Genomic DNA, 24,603 nt, shown 5'->3' with positions numbered 1-24,603 from the left:
GAATGGGGTTGGGGCGCCATCCGCTGGTAATATTGTTATTTTTCCATCAGTACGTGGAGGTGAAAAGGTGAGATGCAGGTATAAGCCTTCTGTAGAAATGTTCTCTGGTACAAGTGGGGAACATGGAAGCTACATGAAAATGTATACTGTACCTGAAGCATGGTAGGTGTCAGTGAATCTCGTTCTGAAGTTTTTGAATTTGCTCAGATTTTTGCTGAATAAAACCACCCACAAAAGTGCAGTGCAAAAAAAGAGGTGCCTTTATTGAACCCTTACAAGCAAAATATACTTTTGAATTGTAAATTACTTCATTTTCTGTGGTATTGCTCTTTGCAAACATACACAACTCTTACATAGAAAAATATGAGACTTTAGTTTTACGTTGCACAAATATCAGTTGAAGTGTTAAGGCACATAGGTTACCATAGAATGGCCACAGTTTGAAGGGTTTTTACAACAACAAAAAAAGGACATTTTGGTTGGTCAATTATGGAAGATGTCATACACAAAGCGAACAAAGACATTGCATTAGCATAATGTGACAGAATAAAATCAGGAGAATTAAACAAAACAATTAGGTACCAGTTACTACTGAATATGATTAAACACATTAAGCTACTCAAGATGTAAAATTATGTAATGAGGTATAGGAATCGGATAGCAGACAAGAGATCATATTGTGGAATAAAATTGGACTTTTCCCTACAGATTGCTGATTATTTTAGTCCTACCTGATCAAAGTGTTTTGTGTGCAATGGAATCACATATCTAAGTGATAATCAGGAAGGCCTACCCGTACATTTAACAAATTGTGATGTTAATGAAATGAACCGACAGGTGAAATGTAATAACGGTAAAAGGGATTCACTGACTATGGTTAGATGTTTTTTTCCCCCCAATAATCAATGTGTTGAAGTTTAATGCATTCCATTCATGCATTAACGACAGGTGGAAGTATTGCTCAGAAAGTTCCATTCCATGATAAGTGAAAAAAGTGAACACAAATCAAATAAGTTGCAACTTCAGCCCTTCCTTGGAGAATATTTCCTTTGTGAATCTTTACTGTGGTTTGCCGCCAAACTTTAAAGAATAATGAAATATAAGCAAATCAACTTGGAGACCTTTGTCAAAATGAAATGTTATTTATGTAAAAGAAAAAAATCATGGCCATCAGTGATTGAGCTGTGAATGATGTTCAAGTTAGTGGCATTCTCTCTCAAACCCAGACGGTTTACAAATACTCAGAGGTGACCTTCCATGGTGAATTGGGATTCATGAAATTTGGTCCCAAGAAAAATCACATTGACAGAAGAAAAACAACATTGAGGCTACTGTAATAGAATAGATAGAAGTAACTTGCTCTTCAACAATATACTTTAAATTAGCATCAACATCTATACTGTTAACTAAATACAATGCCCAGACATTTTCACTATATACCCTGAGGGTACAAAACATTAGGAACATTAGCTCTTTCCATGACAGACTGACTAGTTGAAAGATATTATCCCTTATTGTCACCCGTTAAATGCACTTCAATCAGTGTAGATGCAGGGGAGAAGACAGGTCAACAAAGGAGTTTTAAGCCTGGAGACAATTGAGACATGGGTTGTGTATGTTTGCCATTCAGAGGGTGAATTGGCAACACAAAATATTGAAATGCCTTGAAAAACAGGGTATTGTAGTAGGTGCCAGGCACACTGGTTTGAGTGTGTCAAGAACTGCAACGCTGCTGGGTTTTTCACACTCAACCATTTCCCGTGTGTATCAAGAATGGTCCACCACCACCCAAAGGACATCCAGCTAACTTGACAACTGTGGGAAGCATTGGGGTCAATATGGGCCAGCATCCCTGTGGAACGCTTTTGACACCTTGTAGAGTCCATGCCCTGACGAATTGAGGCTGTTCTGAGGGCAAAAGAGGGAGCAACTCAATATTAGGAAGGTGTTGCTAATGTTTTATAACACTGTGTATATAATCTGTCTGTTTTGCTACAATTCTGTCTAATTGCTAACAAATGCAGAATTTTTGGAAATTAAGCTTGTAATTGACACAAATCAAAGACAAAATGGGATGAAGTTTATATCAAAGAAAACTTTTCAGATTAGTCATTTTATACATAAGAATCTTCAATAACTTCACCTTGCAACCAAATAAATAATCCCAGCATCAGAGAAACATTGTTGATTGCAACCCGAGTTGCCATCGACCAGGAAGAGAGCTGGCTAAAGCTGTGTTTATGACGTCATAAGTCACTGTCCAACTGACCGTTCCGATCTTGCATCCCACGGTTTCCTGTGACAACATAATGGGAACATTGTTCCTTCACCAGTCATCCCACTGGGCAAGAAATGTAGAAAAGAAGCTGCACTGTCCAGCCGTATGCATAAACGTGTCCTTATGAGAGGAGGTTCTTGTAGTCATTTTCTATTAGCTGGGGACAAACGTGTGAGAGTAACTTTAGGTTGCACAGTAGGTAACCTGGACACTTCGGCAGCATCATATCCCAACTATAGGAAATGTCAAAAGGAGTCATTGAGAGGGTATAGCTTTGGTCTCAATTTCAACCTAAACTGTTCCATTTAAGGCATCAAACTGTTATCATCTCACGACAGGATGAACTGAACTCCAACGTGATATCCAAATTAAATAAGGGAGGAAAAGAAAAGCATTGGCTTGTTTGGGGGGGGGGGGGGGGTCTGACTGCACGGCCAGTGTGCTGCTAAATCTCCTCATCCCAGAGACAGAGCTGTTTGTGGGGGACGTAGTAGGTGAATTGGTAGCCTTTGCTGCAGCTCTTGATGCCGCACTTGTAGGGGCTGCCTTTGCCTGTGGTGTCGCGGTTGCGGCAGTACTTGAGCAGGCAGGGGTACCACTCCAGACGCAGGCTGAAGCTGCAGGAGCAGGGCTGCCACAGGTCTCTCGTAGAGCGGCACGACAGCAGGACCGGGACCACGTCCACCGACTGGGGCAGGATCTCAAACATGGAGCCCTCCACTCCTACAGGTGCAGCAAGCAACATATTTGTGAGTCAATGCACTAATTAAGGTAGCCTGGTCCCAGATCTGTTTTTGCGGTCTTGCCAACACCCACTGTGACAATGACCATAGGATTTGGTAAGATGGCACAAACAGATCTGGGACTAGGCTAGTAATAAGGAGCTTTTTCCATGCAAAAGAGTGCTGCTATCTCTATTCAATCACAGATGGTTCACCGTGCACTGCACTGACCATTAGGCTACATTTTTTACAGTACAGTAGTACATTATCTACAACTAGACACGGTTGACTTCATATAAACTAAAAAGACACAGGGCTCTTCAGCCAGATTTCGTAAAAAAACTATCAACAATCACAAAAAGTGATTGCCTAAAGTTGAGCCATATATACACTCAGAGCAAGAGAGCTATAGGAGCAAAACAGACTATCAGGGAGAGAGTGTGACTTTACAGTCAATTGTGTATTTTTTTTACATTGTCAAATACTAATAGTGTTATTGAAGTAGAACTGGGCTAGTTTGGTAGTGTACATATAGAGCTAACATGTATTGGATGAATTAAACTTGGAGCGAGAGTGTGATTAAGGTCTAGACCAAGGGTGGGCACTGAATTCCTGGAGGACATAGTGTGTGAAGGCTTTTATTCCAGCTCAGCACTCCAGTCAATCATACTTCACCGAGGGAGGGGCTGACCTCTCCAAATGAAAAAGAGAAGCTGGGAGGACAAAAATGAAAAGGTAATCTGCATCTTTTATTCCACGTCCACACAAAGGTGGAGTAATGTGTACCTTGTCTTGAGAAAAGCCACTAGGCCAAAACATTGACTGTGAAAGATACAGATCCCCAGTGGTGGAAAAAGTACCCAATTGTCATACTTGAATAAAACTAAAGATACCGTAATTGAAAATTAAGTCATCCAGTAAAATACTACTTGAGTAAAAGTCTAAAAAGTATTTGGTTTTAAATATACTTAAGTATCAAATGTCAATGTAATTGCTAAAATATAATTAAAGTATCAAAAGTATAAATAATTTCAAAATCCTTATATTAAGCAAGCCAGGCAGCGCCATTTTTATTTATTTACGGATAGCCACTCCAACACTGAGACATAATTTACAAACAAAGCATTTGTGTTTAGTGAGTCCACCTGATCAGAGGCAGTAGGGATGACCAGGGGTGTTCTCTTGATGTGAATTGGACACTTTCTGTCCTGCTAAGCATTCAAAATGTAATGAGTACTTTTGGGTCTTAGGGAAAATTTATGGAGTAAAAAGTACATTATTTTCTTCAGGAACGTAGTGAAGTAAATGTAGTCCAAAATATAAATACTCAAATACATTCCCACTAAAAACTACTTAATTACTACCTTAAAATATTTTTACACCACTGCAGATCACTTATTATTTTCACCTAACAGATTCTTAATTTATTTTTTGCTATTCGAGTATTGTTTGTTTGTTTGTTTGTACATCGCAACGTGCAATACTATTATGGCTTTAGCCAGAAGTTTTGCTTTGGCGTTTCTGATTTATTCTACAATTCAAACATGGCGATTATCCTAAACTCCCGTTCCACCAACACCGAAAGACGTGGATGGAAATCTTCGCTTTCATACTGTGAACTTCGGCCATGAGCAACTGAACAGGTGTTGTGCCGAAAATCTCCCCCCTGCCAGAACCCCCCCTCCCCCTTCTAATTTCCTTAAATGTTGTGGCTAGAGTCAAATACTTTCTGTGGCACACATCAGAGTGAAATACTTTCTATAGAACAAACTTCACATCAGGATAGGAAACTGAATTAATAAATGTGTTTTATGTTAAACATAGAGGGAGTAAAATGTTGGCAAGCAATAAACATTTCAGAACAATTATAGCTGAATTATTATCCTTACACTTTCAAAAATACTAGTCGAATAACACGGGGGATATGACGAATTTTGGCAAAGAGATTGATTTATAGACTAATATAAAATCAGTAGCGGATTTATGTACGGACGACATGGGCAGCCGCCCACCGCTGAGGGGCGCCATACAAGCTAGAACCGCCACAGACACTTGAAACAAATGGCCAACCCGAAAACTGCAGACATAAATGCTTTCTGCTACTGAGATCAGTGAAATGTAGGCTAAACTGACAACGGAGTGAAGAGCAGAAATCTCAACTAGCAAGCAAGTCGCAGCAATGAAGAACGCAAAGGGGGGGTATGGCAGGGGGAGATTTTTCGGCACAACACCAGCACCTGATATCACCTTTCCTACAGGAACAGCTGAGCCGCTCGGGGAAGGTACACAGTAAACGCCGCTGAAACCGGCTGCGTGTTACATTAAGCCTGCTATGCTGTACACCCGTCCTGGCCCAAACACCACAAAGCAAGCTAAACAACTGTGCCCAAACTGTGATAAGACAGTAAGGAAGAATTCAAAAGCAGTGGATTGTGACATTTGTTTGTTCATAAAGTGTGGAACTATCAACCCCTTGTCATATGATGAAGCTGTAAAGTCTCAAAGTAACATTTTGCTTGTTTGCAATGTATGCTGTTTAAATGCGGTGCCAAACATTGGGATGCTGGACACAAGCAGGGATGATGAGTGCAATCTAGATGAGATAGTCGATGTATCAGCAGTGGGCACAGAAAATGACATGTTTGACTGTTTCAACCGGAGAGGACTTCATTTTATCCATGTGAACGCAGAGCCTGCTGCTGAAATTAGAGGAACTAAAATTCCTTGCTGAAATTAGAGGAACTAAAATTCCTTGCTTCTAACACACGAGCTGCAGTAGTTACTGTGACATCGTCCTCAATTGACCCATCCAACCATGAGGTTGAACTACCATGTTATAGCGTTCATACAATTGACCGAAACGGTGGCGGCGTGTGTGTTTTTACTAGGAATGATGTGCATTTTAATCCTCTTTCAGATCTGAAAATGGATGGTCTTGAGGTTTCATGGGTAGATATACTTCTTCCTGAATGTCGTCCTATACTTGTTGGTGTGTGTTATCGGCGATTTTAATACAAATGTGCAGTTATCACCCAAGAAAAGTACACTAGTAAATGCCCTGTATAACTTTAAAAATAAGTTATTTGGACTAGAACAACTGATTGTTGAGCCAACCTGGGTGTGTATTGACAGTAAATCAACTTTGGATTTGATTATTGAATCAGATCAAGAGAATGTCTGCCAGTCAGGAGTCTTAAATATTGGTTTTAGTGATCATATGGTAACCTACTGTACCCGTAAGACATCCATAATGCTACTAGAGCCAGGTAATATATTCATGAAGGTACGGTCTATGAAACAATACTCAAAAAAGAGGTCCTTGGAATTTTGGATTGGTCTCATGTACTAAACTGTGATGTTGATCAAGCTTGGTATCTTTTTAACGATCTGTTTGTCTGCACTCGACTCATGCTCCGATGAAACAAATTGAAATCAAACAGCGGTCAGGGAAATGGATCACTTCCGAGATCTTAGACCTCATAAGGAAAAGGGATCGCTACCTGGCCAGATTCAGAAGGACAAATCTACAACAAGATTATGATGGTTATATTAACTGTAGAAACCAGGCAAGATACAAAATGGATAAGACCAAATCCCAACATTATATAGATGCCGTTAATGACAACTTACATCAGCCTCGTGTACTTTAGAACTTTTTAAATGGACATTGGCTTAAAAACTCCCCCTTATGTAAAATCCTGTAGTATTGGCCTGGATATTGATGTTTTATGTTATGACCAGGCAAAAGGTTGCACATTATTTTACCAATTTTTTTACCACTATAGCCTCATCTCTGGTTAAGAAGTTACCCTTCTGCTCTGAACACTATGGCCTGTCTTTCATTAACTACTTTTACCATAGCAAAGGTATCACAAATTATTTGTTTGAGCTGTGCATGGTAATAGAGGACAAAGTTAAACTACTGTGCTCATTAAGCATAAACAAAGCAACAGGGCTGGATAACTTTCCTGCACAATTCAAAGAATAGTGCTTGTGTCACTGCTAAAATGATAACATATTGTAAACATTTATTAGTAGTGGTACATTTCCCAAGGATCTCAAAACAGCCCAGGTGGTTCCACTCCACAAGAAGAGCAGTTAAACAAATGTAGGAATCTACAGACCTGTGTCAATCCTCAGCACCTTATCCAAAGTTGTTGAGAGATTCGTTTTTAAATCAACTTGAGGGATACCTTCTTGAGCACAAACTTCTTTATGAACTACAATCTGGCTTTAGAACAGCTCATTCCACTGATACTTGCCATATCCACATTAAGCAGAAAAGTGAGAAGGGGAACTATACAGGTGTTAGACTAGCAGAAAGCTTTCGGCACTGTGGACCATAATATTCTCCTGATGAAACTGAAATGCATGGGTCTAAATTATGTAGCAGTGAATTGTTTTAGGTCTTATCTGACCAACAGAACACAAGTATGTAATGTTGGTGATGTTCTGTCGGAGGCATTTGGAGTACCGCAGGGATACATTTTAGGGCCTCTCTTATATACATTAATGATATGCCAGATACAGTAAAGTGCAAACTCTTGCTTTATGCTGATGATTCACCCATACTGGTATCATGGAAGGATGCAGTTTACATAAAGACCCTGAGTTAAGGAATTGCATTTTGTTAGAGATTGGTTGTCTGACAACAAATTGTCACTACATTTGGTAAAAACTGAATTGATTTTGTTTGGAACAAAACATAGATTGCTTAGGGCTGACAAGATAATGGTAAACTGTGCAGGCAAGGAGAGAGAATCTAAAACAAGTATCTTATCTTTGTGTCCCTAGATAAATCCCTTTCTGGAGACCTGATTGCTGCAAAAAAAATAATAATCTAAAATGGCAAACAAATTAAATGTACATTATAACACTAGATATTTTAACATTAAAGTTAAACTGCTTGTCTCAACCCTGATTCAGTTGTCATTTTGATTATGCCTACTCTGCTAGGTATAGTGGGCTATCAAAAAAGCTGAAAAAGACAACGCAGGTCATGCAAAATAATGTTATCAGGTATATGCTGAATGTCTCCCCTAGGACCCACATAGGGGTACAGGAGTTCCAGAAGGTGGACTTGTTGCCTTGAGTCCAGAGTGGACCAACTTAAATCATATGCTTGACATCTTAAAGGATCGTGCCCCAGACTACATGAAAAACCACATTGATATGGTCTATAACCAACACAGTCACAATACCAGAGCTAGTGTTATGTCTTGTAAAATCCCAAGAGTAAACGGTACTGCGAGGAGCACGTTTTTCCATATACAGTGAGGGAAAAATGTATTTGATCCCCTGCTGATTTTGTACATTTGCCCACTGAAAAAGAAATGATCAGTATAATTTTAAATGGTAGGTTTATTTGAACAGTGAGAGACAGAATAACAACAACAAAAAATCCAGAAAAACGCATGTCAAAAATGTTATAAATTGATTTGCATTTTAATGAGGGAAATAAGTATTTGACCCCCTCTGCAAAACAGGTTTCGAGGCTGATGTTTCGAGGCTGACGTTTGGCAACTCGAACCTTCAGCTCCCTCCACAGATTTTCTATGGGATTAAGGTCTGGAGACTGGCTAGGCCACTCCAGGACCTTAATGTGCTTCTTCTTGAGCCACTCCTTTGTTGCCTTGGCCGTGTGTTTTGGGTCATTGTCATGCTGAAATACCCATCCACGGCCCATTTTCAATGCCCTGGCTGAGGGAAGGAGGTTCTCACCCAAGATTTGACGGTACATGGCCCCGTCCATCGTCCCTTTGATGCGGTGAACTTGTCCTGTCCCCTTAGCAGAAAAACACCCCCAAAGAATAATGTTTCCACCTCCATGTTTGACGGTGGGGATGGTGTTCTTGGGGTCATAGGCAGCATTCCTCCACCTCCAAACACTGCGAGTTGAGTTGATGCCAAATAGCTCCATTTTGGTCTCATCTGACCACAACACTTCCACCCAGTTGTCCTCTGAATCATTCAGATGTTCATTGGCAAACTTCAGACGGGCATGTATATGTGCTTTCTTGAGCAGGGGGACCTTGCGGGCGCTGCAGGATTTCAGTACTTCTCGGCATAGTGTGTTACCAATTGTTTTCTTGGTGACTATGGTCCCAGCTGCCTTAAGATCATTGACAAGATCCTCCCGTGTAGTTCTGGACTGATTCTTCACCGTTCTCATGATCATTGCAACTCCACGAGGTGAGATCTTGCATGGAGCCCCAGGCCGAGGGATATTGACAGTTCTTTTGTGTTTCTTCCATTTGCGCACCAACTGTTGTCACCACCTCACCAAGCTGCTTGGCGATGGTCTTGTAGCCCATTCCAGCCTTGTGTAGGTCTACAATCTTGTCCCTGACATCCTTGGAGAGCTCTTTGGTCTTGACCATGGTGGAGAGTTTGTAATCTGATTGATTGATTGCTTCTGTGGACAGGTGTCTTTTATACAGGTAACAAGCTGCGGTTAGGAGCACTCCCTTTAAGAGTGTGCTCCTAATCTCAGCTCGTTACCTGTATAAAAGACACCTGGGAGCCAGAAATCTTTCTGATTGAGAGGGGGTCAAATACTTATTTCCCTCATTAAAATGCAAATCAATTTATAACATTTTTGACATGCGTTTTTCTGGATTTTGTTGTTGTTATTCTGTCTCACCTGTTCAAATAACCCTAAAATTAAAATTATAGACTGATCATTTCTTTGTCAGTGGGCAAACGTACAAAATCAGCAGGGGATCAAATATTTTTTTCCCCCTCACTGTAGGCATTTGTCTATGGAATAGACTTCCCTTGGAGATCAAGCAAATAAAAATTAAAAATAGCTTTAAAAAGCAGGCAAAGTTTAATTTGGTCAAGGTTGTAATAGTAAGGGAAACCACTCCACTGCCCCTTGTGCCCCCTACTGCTGGTCAGGTGTATTATCTGAAGGATTGGTATGACGTGCAATTAATAGATTGTTTTAATATGGCTGATTTTTAAGGTTAGGGAGAAGTGCAGTGAATAGTGCCACTTTTTAGGATGTCAATATAAATTCATGTATTTATGGTTGTTCGTAATTTTGTTTTGTCTTTTAAATCATTATGTGTTATTGTTTTTACCATTGAGGACCACTTTGGAAATAAGCGTTTTAAATGAATACTTTCAAGCGATATCCTCTGGGTCCACATTGTGCATTTTGTTGTATATGTCGGTTGCCCAAAATCCATTCAAATCTGTGTGACGATGTGCCCACATATTCATTCTATTGACCTCTCTCCAGCCAATGTTTGACGTCCCTCTCCCGGGTGTAGATAGCCTCCCGGGCCTCGCTGCACATGTTGTGGATGTGGCTGCTGAGCTGCCACGCCTGGCTCAGGTTCACCGCCACGTTCATGGTCAGCTGGTCCAGGCCCCGCCTCTCCTCCGCCGTGCGAATGGATTGAGGGTTTTTCTGGTGGACCGCAGGACAAAGTCAGTCATGTCGCCATGGTCACTTTATCAAATGGGATCATGCTCATTCACTTCCCCAACACTCCCAGCAAGGATACCCACTGGCCTTATTATTTGTTATTCCCTGTACCCTTCCTTTGGTGTTATCACTGATCTGACATAGCAGGAATAGGTGGAAGCTACATAGGAACCTCTTGCTAGCAAGTATCATGCTGTTAGATCAGTGATTACCTGAAGGAGCGGAAGGATACACTTTCAACATATTCAAACAGAGCAACTCAGAAAGTTCATTTCTCTGTATTACTAGTGCATATGTAAGAGAGGAGGTTTGGATCCACTCTCATGCGATGACTAAACTTGCCTGAGACCTGAATACTTCTGTTAGCTCCCTGAGCTAATGCCTTTAACTCAGCAACTAACAGTCTTGAAGCACCTGAGACCCGGGTTAGAACCCCGGTGGGTGACACATACCTGTCTGAGTCGGGCCATGGACTCGCTGGGGATGAACTCGTTGTGGTTGAGGTGCGAGATGAAGCACAGGGCCTGGTACTGGCTCTGGCCCCTCTCCAATTCCCCAAGGATGAGCGCCCGGAAGATCTTCACATGCTGAAGGGGAGGGAAGGAGGGAGACCAATTGTGAGGCAGGGTAACTGCAACTGCATAAGGATCTGGGTCGTGTTCATTATGCACCATACGGAAGAAAAACAAAAAAACAATTGAAACAGCGAGGGACTTCCTGGACTTGTCCAATAAGAAAGAAAGATTTTCATTTACCATTTTTAAAACGTTTTGCTAGGGTGTGCCATACTGTTTTGGACCAGTATAGTAGCCTTGAAACAAGGTTGGAATGCAAGTTAAGCAACTGAATCCTTCATTCTGCATCTGCACCGTTACACACTAAACCACATTAGAATGAAAGATTTGGAAATAAATTCACATTCAGTCTCCTTTCACTAGCACTGTTTATTTACACAGTCAAATCGGTGCCCAAAGAGTTCTTCTTGAACTTTAACACCCATAACTTCAAAAAGATGAATCATCTCATTACACTCTTGCGAACAAAGCAGAAAAATGAAGATGTTGGAAGGAAGGTTTTACCACAACTTTGTTGCTGTTGGCAACCGAACGAGAGATCTGGCTGCGGCCCCAAGGCCATAAAGAGAAAGTTCCAGCCGAGGACAGCAAAGCCACAGACCCGTCTCCCCCATTCATCAGCTCTCCCTTCCCTGACATCTCTCACACACACAGTCCGCGGAGAACCAGACAGCCCGCGGAGGGACTGCACCAGGCACACTCATGGTAATTACAGGAAAGCAGCACTGCTCCTCTCCTCTGAAACCACCATCATAGGGGAGAAACCCAGGCAGAGAGCAGCAGGGGGTAGTACAAGGGGAGGACATGGTAATGCAGCCAAGGCTTCTCCAACCCCAGCATTGTGTTATGGCAGGTGTTAAGACTGGGTGACAGCTATATGTTACATTTAACATCCTGCTCTAAAAGTATGTTGGAGACCTACTGTGTGTGAATTTAAAAAAGGCGAAAACGTAAGTGTTTTTTTTTTGTACAAGAAAAATGTTTTTTTTTGGCACATTTTAAAACCATTTATGGCATTTTGGGGGTGGTTTCAGTAACCTGGTAAATGGCTATAATTTATTAAAAACAAATAAGAGGACACCCTCTGTTCTATAAATACAACAGCACCAGTAGGATCATGGAGTAGTCCTAACTTTGGGCTGCAACAGAAGCTCTTGTGCCAAGTCACACTAGGTTGGCACCCTCCAAGTCCCAGGCCTAACTACCACAGCAACACTGTGCGCTCGAGAAAAGACAGACGTCAGGTTACAGGATAAGTGAGAAAATGTGCAACCAATGATGGGCGGTGTCAGAAAATGGCTAAAAAGTAGTACACCTGCTCATATGATGACAGAATGCAAATAAGCCATGTCACGAGCAAGGCACCATGCGAGAGAGTATTAAAGCCAAAGCGATCAAAAGATAGATCCTACTTAAAAATCTGGCAAGCGGGTTGGTAATGTTTTTTTTTCTTTTCTTTTTAAATCAGTGCATTATGCAAATGCCTTGTCGGCAAAGGCAAATCTCTTTAGCAGCAGATGGTGACTGAGCACAAGCTACTGGCCACCTCAAATCAATTTGCATAGATAGTCGGCTCCAATTCACTCCCTACCATTTACCTCTGGCCCTAACCCTTTGATGTTAGTACATCTGTAAGGTGGAAACAATATGATGGAAGCTTCACCACTAGTCTGATTTAGTTATCCAGATTCGCAAACAGCTAAAAGGGGCTAGGGCCAAAGAGCTAATCGATAGATAGGAGCTGTGTCCTAAATGGTATCCCGACCAGGGCCCAATGTAGGGAATAGGGTGCCATTTGGGACACATACAGGAATGCTAATGGGGTGAGGAGTGTGTGCAACCCTTCCTGTTGGCCCACTCTACTTCCCTTGCACTTCAGAGACTGGCACTGGTTGTATCCACAGCTGCCCAAACCTAAAAGATTGACAATTAAAATGACAAAGATAACTGAACTTGTTGACACATTTGTGTGATAGGACTGTAACAACTGTACGGCTGGTCATTTTTATTCAAGCATTTTCATGTTTAAATATGCCCCTAAACTGAAGTGTGCATTGTACACTAGTCAGGAGAATCTGTAATAAAAAAAATATTTTTTATTATTCTTTTTTTAAATCAGGGGCTTTGTTCTATCAAAACCAGGAACTGGGTTTCTGTGAACAAGTTTAAAAAGGGCAATCTGATTTCTTGACTTTTGAATGAATGATTTATACCCATTGAATATTGAAATATTACTTTTGCCTCATGGAACCCCATCACAGCCCAAAATATAAGATTGATTGACTCCAATATATATTTTTTAAAGTTATAAAATGACACATCATGTATGGTCTGTCCTTGCAGCCATAGCTGTTTATGAATTTGAGAGTGGTTACATTTACATCCTTCAGCTTTTTACCAAAACAGTGACCACTTTTAATATTTGAACTACATATTTGTGCATAAAAATAAAATGTGCCAAGTGCTATGAGAAAACATGATAAAATAAGCCCATCTGCTAAAAGCGGAAATATGACCACATAATTATATAGAATTACGCGTTTTACCCAACATTCAGCAACATCCCTGACAAGAGGAGTGTGTTGCATTGATATCTAAAATGAACAGACATGGCTTCTCATTTGACATTCAGAAAATTGGCCTTTCATTTCCTAGGAGTCCAAGCCCATTTGTTATCTAATGTTTTAAAATGTCAGTGCACTGATTGGCACACTTAGTTGGTGTAGAGGAGCAGAGGAGTTTCCCCTGATGAGAGTGAAGATGACATAGCAAATTAACAGAAGTCAGACACTGGATTTCACAACAGTGTTCTATGTGGCTCTGGATAGTTCAAATCAGTCATTTGGACATGCGGTTCCACACGATTGCAGCTATATGCGAGGAGTTTTTCACCAATACATTTAGGAAAATGACTGAAACACAAATTTGGTTATCTTGCCACAAATTGAGAAACAAGTACACCAAAGGTCTCACATATGGATTTGAAAATGAAGTGCGACATTAAAGACGGTATGGTGCCACTTTTTCAGATGGTCTTCGTCCTGTAGAGCTCCTGAATGCCATCCACGAGATGCAGCTACAGAACATTTTTGGAGAGGTGTGCGTTGCACTGCGACTCTTCCGTACAATGCCTGGAACAGTTGCTGGAGGCGAACGTGCCTTTAGTAAGCTGGAACTTATAAAGAACTAACTAAGATCTACAATGTGCCAAGACAGGTTGAACAGCCTTGTCATCCTTTCAATTGGAAACCAGTTAGCTAGAAAATTAAACACTTTAAAGTCATTATAAATGAGTTTGCTCATGCAAAGGCTCGACGCTGGCGACGCCCCTGCTTACAGCTATTGCTTCAGTCCCATACAGCTCCAGCCCCCACCTTTGTCCCAGAGTTCATATCTTGCAACAGGCAGTGGACATCAAAATCCAGAGCAACCTCTTCAGAATCCAAATTGCTCAGGCATTGAGCAAATACTTACTGATCATTTCCACGGTGTAATTGTTCTGCCCACCTAGGTTTTCCTTCCCCTTATGCCAAACAATAGCACTGTAAATGGCGCGACGCAGATAAGACAAGTTGTATATTTTTATGACCCAAAGAAATGGTAACATTACATTTGTTTATGGACCATCATACGTTTCGTAGCTCAATCATGTTTGGGAGGCCACAACTGTGACAACCCAAAGTACACTCACAGGACAGGCAGGAAGATCCTGAATATAAACATAGCAAACTTCAATTTGAGATTGAGTTGGTTATCCCTTGAAAAGAAAAGACGCATTAAAGTAAAATAAATAACACCATCAAAACAGGTCTTATCAACGATGTCATCTACAATGTGTAGGAATGGCCATTTTCCCATTATCTGTTGCTTGATAAGTTTAAAAACACACTGGAGTTCAGGCCCCTTTGACATTACATAGAAAATTGGCCATATCTGATAGAACGTATCTCTTAGTGTTGATTTTACAAGGTGGCTTGCTTTCCTTGTTGAGCTGCAGTCCAAAAATGGAGTATAGACGGGCTAAACCAAGCAGAAATCATATCCATTGTCATAAAAATAAAATTAAAAAAAAAGGTCTAGTGTTGTGTGGTGCATTTGATTGCGAAAAGGTATTCGGCGTTACTGTGCCTGCCCTTTCCCCTCCTGCCGGTCTCCGACTGTGGGAATGACAGGAGACCTTTTTATTATTAGCAGTGTTCAAAGCACAACATCTGCCTGTCGACCCAGAGCAGAATAAAGACATCCGCTAGTGGACGAGGCCAGGAGGCAGTCCTCAGGGAGAGCAGAGTAGAGGACAATGAGTATGGGAGAAAGGCTCCGTTTGTGCTGTGTAGCCAACAACCACAGGAGTGAGAAAAAATATATATATTTAAATATGGGAACAGGCTCTGAAAACAGCAGGCTAAAAATCGCCAAAACAGCAAACTTGGCCTAGAGTGATCCACTAAATAACAACGCAGCCTAAATTATTTTTCTACACCAAAACAAGGCTACCATCAGAAAGCAGCTCGTCTTAAGAAAAATAAACTAGACACCATTCTTCCTCCACACCTCCCCTCTTTAGTGTGCATGCTGACTGTCTGCTAACCTTAAAAGATATCCTGAGGAAATGCCCTGCAGCTCCTGTGTAGTGAGCAACTACCCATTTCTTATCTGTGGAGCAGATCTTCCACACAGGGATCAATACATGGTGGGAGTTGGAGTCCATATCCTTCCCATATGACTCAGTGCAATAGTGGGAGCTTACACAACTACAGTGGATGGATTCACTGGATGGCCCCGGTGGTCCAAGAGTTCTAATCTGTATGGCATCCATTCCTAAAACCACAATATTTCCTGGAAAAGGTGACACTGCTTGCCTGTTAAAAAAAAAAGTCTGACAAGTTTGTGCAAGTGACAAAGTGGGATGGCCTCAGTCAAGCATAAGATCTGGTAAATGAGTCGACTTCAGATGCATTGCACGGACCCAAATTCATGTTCACGAGGAAATGCTGAGAGAAATTTCCCAGAATTCCCACACGAGCAACCAAATAACGTGTAAGCCACCCAGATAATAATGAAAAGTTGGAAACAAAAAGATGCAATGGTAATTGTGCTGCAACGGGGTCCAAGTTCTTGTTCAAGTTTCCAACTACTTGTCCAAGGTTACTGGGAGATATGCGATGGCTATGAAAGGATAAAAAGGGATGGGCAGCTGCCAAACGGGTCAGAGATATATCGCAATGGGAGTCTGCTCATAAAGGCTAACCACTGTGCTCGCTGCTCTTTACAAACAAGTGGGTGTGTGATAGAAATAAATCAATTCATCCCAAGAGTTGCTTACTGTTTGGGCGTATCATAAATACCTTTTCTTTGAAGAGAGAATATCTTGACATAAGACAGCCTGAGGGCTAAGGGAGTTGTGAAACACAATACATTTATGAACACAGATAAAAGACTTAAGAGAGAGCTAATGTTCTCGTTCACACGACCGTGGCATTGTCGGTACAGAGGCATAGTAAATTTAAAGTGATAGTGTGTCAGGTATATTCCCAACATCTGTTGCTCATCTCAACCAGAGTGTGTATGTGTGAGACAAATAAGCTGCAATTATAGTATCGGTCACACATACAATGCATTCCGAATGTATTCAGACCCTCTTGTCTTTATCCACATTTTATTACGTTACAGCCTTATTCTAAAATTGATTAAATAGTTGCAAAGAAAAAGTGATATCTCAGACTGGCCAATAAAAAGAAAAGGATGGGCAACAGAACACAGACACTGCACAGAGGAACTCTGCCTAGAAGGCCAGCATCCCGGAGTGGCCTCTTCACTGTTGACGTTGAGACTGGTGTTTTGTAGGTACTATTTAATGAAGCTGCCAGTTGAGGACTTGTGAGGCGTCTGTTTCTCAAACTAGACACTAATGTACTTGTCCTCTTGCTCAGTTGTGCACCAGGGCCTCCCACTCTTTCTATTCTGTTAGAGCCAGTTTGCGCTGTTCTGTGAAGGGAGTAGTACACAGCGTTGTATGAGATCTTCAGTTTCTTGGCAATTTCTCACATGGAATAACCTTCATTTCTCAGAACAAGAATAGACTGATGAGTTTCAGAAGAAAGGTTTTGTTTCTGGCCATTTTGAGCCTGTAATTGAACCCACAAATGCTGATGCTCCAGATACTCAATTAGTCTAAAGGCCAGTTTTATTGCTTCTTTAAATCAGCACAACCATTTTCAGCTGTGCTAAAATAATTGCAGAAGGTTTTCTAGGTATCAAAAGCGATCAATTAGCCTTTCAAAATTATAAAAACTTGGAATAGCTAACAACGTGCCATTGGAACACAGGAGTGATGTGTCATGACGTGGCCCTTTTTGGGTATTCTCTCACATACACACTTATCTCAGGTCGTAAATTCCTGGAGGAGACCCTCTCCCCCGGGCCATGCAGAAAGAGACAGAGAGAACAAAGGATTTTACATAGCGAACTCCTAAAGGGACGGGTATGACGAGTGTGTTTCATTTGGTGACCTCAGAGAGGACAGGAAACACACATGACTATCTCTCTGAATATGTACATTTCTCAATTATGGTGTTTGCATCTAATTCTTGTATAAAATAAATGAGTAAAAATGAAACAATTTGTGAAATGTAATATGTGAAACCTTTAATGTGAAATAATTGTATTCCCTTTAAAGTTTAACTAAGTCATTGGCCTGCCCTCGTGAGCACAGACATGATCTAGCGTCATGGAACAGCCCTTTTCTACTGGTACGAATAAAACCCCCTCCTTAAGAAATCCTCTTCAGATCGATGGACACCGAGGGGGCACAGGTTGAGTTTAGACCACAAAAACCTCAGTTTAAGCTAAGGTTGTAATGGTTGTTGAATTCCTAACCATACCACGTGGAGCATTGGCTACAAGGCTGGAAATGCTTAAAATCTGAGAATATCGATCCCGAAAGAATAAGAGCAAATCTTAGATACTAATTACTAGTCTGCAGCTAGAAATTATATCAACCTGGGATGCGAAGACCGACAAAACATCTATTCTATAAGAACATTTCTGAATGGTACTCTGAAGTATCCATTCTAACCACGAAAGACTTCAGGTAAGCAGCGAGAGAGACGCTCGGATGAACTTTCCAACAGAGGGGACTGACGATTCCAACAGAGGCCACGATGACACACTGGGCGTAAATATATATATATTGATTGCAATTATTCCCGAATGAGTGAGCGTTCAAGTGCAAAGGATTAGCATTTCAATTAACATAATTATCAACTGTGTAGTGACTGTCTTTTCCGCCCTTCTCAGTCCACACCCACTTCCCTTTGTCCGCCAAGCCGTCATATCGGCTTTGTCCACTAGGGAACCTCCCCTATCGTTTCCTTGTAACCATATCTACTGTGTTTGTTTATGCATTTCTGTGATTACTTAGTTAGTAAATAAATGATTAAGACAATTGATGTATGGATAATTCATAGTAAAGCCTGGGCTCGTGCAGATAAACAATTTACGACGTTTGGAATGAGACTAACGTGAGGTAAAGAATAATTAATTAAAAGACAATTAGGAAAATTATAACTTTATAATCTGAAGATCTTCCTTGGTGCCCCGACTTCCTAGTTAATTACATTTACATGATTAGTTTAATCATGTAACAATAATTACAGAGAATTGATTTGATAAAATAAGTCTTCAAATTGAATGATGCCATAGACACGACAGATGGTTGCTGATAATGGGCCTCTGCATGCCTATGTAGATATTCCATTAAATCAGTCGTTTCCAGCTGCAATAGTAATTTACAACATTAACAATGTCTATACTGTATTTCTGATCAATTTGATGTTATTTCAAAATTGACAAAAGTGATTTCCTTTCAAAAACAAGGACATTTCTAAGTGACCCCATACTTTTAAATGGTAGTGTAGGTACATGACGTAATGACGCCACGTAAAATTTTGCGCTACACGTGCAACACAGCATTCCTAACCTAGCCCACAATGTCTGCTGTGTGGATCGAGCAGTCAACAAGTCGAGAAGTCAATCCAAAGAGTAAGAAGATTTCAGCGAGAACTCAAAAGGCAAAATCCATTAACACCAAGATAATGGTATTCATTGCCCTTGACAATCAACCGTTCTCTGTTGTGGGCGATGTTGGCTTTCGCCGATTGTACCGGTGCTCGACCACACTACCAAGTGCACTATTTTTCAGATGTTGCCCTACCGGAGTTGCACAGTAATAGGGTCACGACTGACATTTGGACCAGCGATATCAGCCCCATGAGCATGCCAAGTCTGATAGCACACTGGGTCGTCAAGGATTTCATACTGAGGAAAGTCGCATGCTCATGAATATGCTGGTTATCATACCGCTGCTGCCATTTCAATGGCACTTGAGAACATGTTTGAAACATGAACACACTAGCTAGCTCCAGTCGAACAACTGACTCGAGAAATAAGCTCATCAACTGCGCCTGCAGCATACGTGATGCCCTCTGTCATGGCATTGAAACGCCTGCTCAACAAAACTGCCAACACAGGCTGTGAACAAGCGAGTCGGTGGCATTCTCTCTTTACTGTGTTGCCACCATGCTCGATGCTATGTTCAAGGACCGGTACTTCAATGAAGACAAGAAACAGGGTTTACGTGAAATGTTACATACACGGCTGAACAATATGGAAACGGACACAGTGACAGCACCGAGGAAGAAAGGCCACGGACAGAGAGCTGAAACTTCACTGCTTGACATGTATGATGAAATCCTGGATGAGAATGAAACGACTGAACAAATGAACAGCAAGTAAGTGAAAGAAATAGGTTTTGATTATGTTTTACTGGTAATGGGGACATACGTAACTCCAACAAAATAACGTTTTGGTCAGTGTGTGTATGTGTAACCTTTATTTAACTAGACAAGTCAGTTAAGAACAAATTCTTATTTATAACGACGGCCTACCCTGGCCAGACCCGGACGACGCTGGGCCAATTGTGCGCCGCCCTATGGGACTCCCAATCACGGCTGGATGTGATACAGCCTGGATTCTAACCAGGGTATACTTATATATATATATATATATATATATGAGTACATACCCCACCAGACAAGCCACTATGGTTTCGTTACGGTACCCAAACCAAAAATGGAGATTTAATGCGTTGCTCAGTTATGTATAGAGCCATGTCATCGTGGAATGCTCTGCCACAAGAGGTTACTCAGTTATGTATAGAGCCATGTCATCGTGGAATGCTCTGCCACAAGAGGTTACTCAGTTATGTATAGAGCCATGTCATCGTGGAATGCTCTGCCACAAGAGGTTACTCATGTATAGAGCCATGTCATCGTGGAATGCTCTGCCACAAGAGGTTACTCAGTTATGTATAGAGCCATGTCATCGTGGAATGCTCTGCCACAAGAGGTTACTCAGGCAAAAAGCTAAGTTTAGCTTAAAAAAATAAATATTGTATCCTCTTTCTAAAGATCCAATTTAACTGTACTGTAAATAATATTATGTTCCCTTGTGTAAATAGTATGTTTGTTGTCTCCTGGTGTTTTCCCTATATACACTGAGGATACAAAAAATTAACAATACCTGCTCTTTCCATGATAGACTGACCAGGTGAATCCAGGTGAAAGATATGATCCCTTATAGATGTCACCGTTAAATCCACTTCAATCAGTGTAGGTGAAGGGGAGAAGACAGGTTAAAGAAGGATTTTTAAGTCTTGAGACATGGATTGCGTATATGTGTGCCATTCAGAGGGTGAATGGGCAAGATATTTAAGTGCCTTTGAACAGGGTATGATAGTAGGTTCCAGGTGCACCGGTTTGTGTCAAGAACTGCAACAATGCTGGGTATTTCCACATTCAGTTTCCCCATGTCAAGAGTGGTCCACCACCCAAAGGACATTCAGCCAACTTGCCACAACTGTGAGAAGCATTAGAGTCAACATGGGCCAGCATGCCTGTGGAACGTTTTCAACACCTTGTAGAGTCCATGCCCCGACAAATTAAAGCTGTTTTGAGGGGAAAGGGTATACTCAGTGTTTAGGGAATAAGGTGCCATTTGGGACACAGCCAAGCTAGTTTTGTGGTTCACATTCAAACTGTTGGGAAAGACCACAAACATTCTCTCACTGATGAGTGTGTGCGGGCCTGGCCTGCATCATCGTGACCATTCCCAGATATTTCTTCCCCTCAAAAATGTTAGACATTCCCAGTTGATTGTCTTCAAAAAGGAAGGACTGAAACTATTTTATTCCACCCGTGTCGTGGGCTGGAGGTTGTGCCCTGAAGTGAAACTCTGGGGAGGTTTTGCTTTTCATTCAAGGTAACATAACACTTGTTTTTACATTAGGTCGTCTTAGACTAGAGACTTAAAAATACAAGAATTATTATATGATGCCCTACTTCAGGGATCATCAACTAGATTGGCCCGCGTCTCAATCTTTTTTTCGAGAGGATGGTCAGTGGGCCGGAACATAATTACAAATCATTTGTCAACTGCAAATTGACCGCAAGAATCCCAAACTGATATAATATTTAACTAAATCAATATTTCAAACCTTGCTTACATTTGCACATGATTACATACTGTTTCTCTCTATTATGCATGGGAATACTTTGGAACAGATTTACAAAATTAAAATAACTTAGTGCTGATTTGCTGGTGTTTTTACAGTCCAAATACACACACACAATCATTATATATCTATTTTTTTTAAACACCGGAGGTCCAAATTCAGTTGGGGTACCCTGCCCTACTTGTTATCAGGTTTGCAAAAGCACTGTTATGATGGCTCTAGTTCTGCTATCGTAACTGCTACGCCTGGGTAATTCTGAATGTGCCACAACATTGGAGTTCAATGTAAAGCAGTGGTATTTTGATTTTAGTGTAGAGACTTTGGCAATTGCATCTCCCTTTTTAGTAAAATGTAATTTTTGGGAATCAGGGGCTACATTTTGGGGTCAAGTGCTTGCTTGAACATGGTAAATTAATGTACACATTCCAGCTGTTTTCATGCAAATGGGGAATAAGAATAATCCATTCCTACAGATTGAGGTGTGGTTTGTTAGGTAGCCATATCATTTCACCACACGTCCATGTTTGTGTAAAATTTTCAGTTCATCCCCCCTCTTCTTATCACAGAATGACTCATTCCGATTCTCATAGTTGTACTGATCCCATAGATTACAGTACTCCTGTTCCCACAACCCATGCCAACTCATGGGGATTTTGGCATGAGGCTATGACTGATAATAACAGCATCTACACACCTAGCTGGCTGGTCCCGTGAACAAAATCATTACAGCAACAAATCCATTGATATATATATCTACTCTGTCCATTTACTGCTACCCATTGTTTGATATCCCCTGTTTAAGAGCTTTCCTTTCCATATGCGGATCTGAGCAGTAAATGGCCGCTTGAAGTCAAAGTTGATCCAACTTCCCATAAATACTTGAGATAGAGAGTTAAATGAGAACCACATGTAAACGGAATGGAGAGGCAGGCCTCCAAGTGGAACTGATCAAACAGAGAGGAAACCAAGAGGAAAGAGTGCCTGTAGCTAATTTGGCTAAACAGGCTTCACAGCCATGGTGTGATGTGCTCAGAGATGTGTCATCACCGATTTGGCAACGTGCCGGCCTCTTTTAATCACAAAATTTCCCATTTGATTTGTGAACCATACCACAGATCAAAAAAGGTAAGACATGCCCACTTAATCCTAGAAAATCTCCCCCTTCACTTCTTGCCAGGCTGTCAGTTTCTGTGCGACTGCAACAATCACAGACGCATGCCTTTGGTCTGTGTCTGAGAGTAGTGCACAGTGACCAGAGGCACCCGGGCAACAGGCTGCATGTTTGCTGGTTCACATGTCACACTGAAGCAGTGAGTAGATCAGTGTTTCTCAACCTCTGGCCCATGGACCAGCACCGGTCCTGGAGATATTGCTGACAGGTCCCTTACGGTTAGCCGACACTGGTTTAGGCTTAGTCGGTTATTTTGTGCTAGTTTTAAATGTAGCCATTGTTTAATGTAACTGGTCCTGCAAGAAAGAAGGACCATAGCTTTCCGGTCCCTGGCACAACAACGTTTGTGAACCACTGGAGTAGATGGGTGTCCTTGCTCTCCGACTAGGCCCTTCTGTGTTGATAGGACTGAGCAGGCTCAGAGTAAAGACATGAGTTGTATTGCAAAAGAGTAAGAAAAACATTCCTAAACCGATCCTTACAAGCGAGAGCTTAATTCAATATTCAGTTTGTTGTGCCACCTCAGATTATCCACTCATGCATGTTGAGGAATTTACCAGTATGAGGAGAGGAGGGCCCATGGCCAGGGAGTCAACTCATCAGCACTGAAATGACACAGGCTACACTAACACGATTAGGCTATGGTGTACTGTTTTCTAAGTTAGTTACATGGAGGTATATTAGTCTACATTCAACATCTGCATTACCTCTGATCAGGCTGGCAACATAGGTGGTCATTGGGCAATAACCCAACAAAACAGTGAAGGTGTGGGGCAAAACAAATTTGCAGCCACTCACCTGTTTGAAGTCAGCAACAAATGTTATGAGAGTTCCATCTTCCTGTTTGAACTCAAGTGTGATGGAGTCTTTTTCACTGTCTGCTTCTAGAACTTCCTCTGTGATTTGTCCATCAGCTAAACGAACACGAACTTTCAGCTCTGAACAAAGTCCGAACGTTGTTAAAAATATTAGTGCCCAGAGAAATGCATTTATCCGAGCTGAAACCGGTGGAACACAACTCCCAAACATTCCAGAAGACGCAGAACTGAACTTGACAGAGGAAAAATACTAAAGTCCAGGTGAAATCCAACCGTCTCTATTCAATATCAACAGATAATTATTTAGTTGCATTTCAGTTTCAACAGGTAGCCCCTTTGCGATCTATTCTTTGTGAGAAAAAAAAAATATATGAAATCCAAGCAGTTGTTCGTCTTCCATGCTTTACGCTATAATTCATGCTGTGATTGATTTGATTTTGTACAAACATTAACGCGACTCGGGTGAATTGTCAAACGCATACAGTAGGTAAACCAACCTCGATCAAGACTTCAATCTCTGCTTTTCATTTCACAGATACTTTTTAACAACTAAAAAAAACGTTGCCCCGCACGACTTCAATGCATATCAGAATCATGCGCGATGTACTATCCCACACTCTCTCTTGATCGTAACACAGCACGTTGCTTCTCTGTTTTTATCCTCATATTTTTTCTTTTATTCTCATTCAGTCCGGTCACTTCATTCAGTATCCAAACTACAGCAGACTATCCTACTTGCATGGCCTCAAAAACTTTCAGCGACGGCGCTGTGAATTCAATGAGCGTTGCAAACTCTTAAAGGCACAGCACCCTCGAAAGGTAGCACAAGGATATGTGATGATTTGGTTGTGATCCAACAAGAAAATCCAAGCTTGCACAATAATTATAGCATATGGTATGGTATAGGCCACAAGAGAAGGTAAACTGAATAATTATAACACCGTTTTTGTTATTATGAAGCGTTGTTGCCACTACTGCACAAGATTATAAACCTACTGCAGTTGTTATAATCGTTTGTGTGAAAATGATTGTGT

The 24,603-nt window shown here is 41.2% G+C and overlaps 1 protein-coding gene across 2 annotated transcripts; it reads right to left on the bottom strand.

Moving 5' to 3' along the window:
- Positions 1-237: 237 nt before the first annotated feature.
- Positions 238-24,354, bottom strand: oafa (OAF homolog a (Drosophila)). Of its 2 annotated transcripts, XR_006760947.2 has the most exons (5): positions 23,550-24,354; positions 10,888-11,022; positions 10,237-10,417; positions 2,144-3,001; positions 238-1,908 (listed from the first exon to the last, which is right to left on the bottom strand). XR_006760947.2 is itself a non-coding variant. In XM_045703462.2 (4 exons), exons 1-4 carry the CDS (start codon positions 23,778-23,780, stop codon positions 2,724-2,726), a joined length of 825 nt encoding a protein of 274 aa, XP_045559418.1. In that variant the 5' UTR covers positions 23,781-24,354; the 3' UTR covers positions 238-2,723. The 2 variants fall into 2 exon arrangements, 1 of the variants encoding a protein (XP_045559418.1); XM_045703462.2 differs by having other exon boundaries at positions 238-3,001.
- Positions 24,355-24,603: the final 249 nt, after the last annotated feature.

This window comes from Salmo salar, chromosome 20 (genome assembly GCF_965601325.2).
Source record: "Salmo salar chromosome 20, fSalSal1, whole genome shotgun sequence".
NCBI classification, from domain to species: domain Eukaryota; kingdom Metazoa; phylum Chordata; class Actinopteri; order Salmoniformes; family Salmonidae; genus Salmo; species Salmo salar.
The sequence above is the reverse complement of the archived record's forward strand: the minus strand, read 5'-3'. Positions and strand labels throughout refer to the sequence as shown.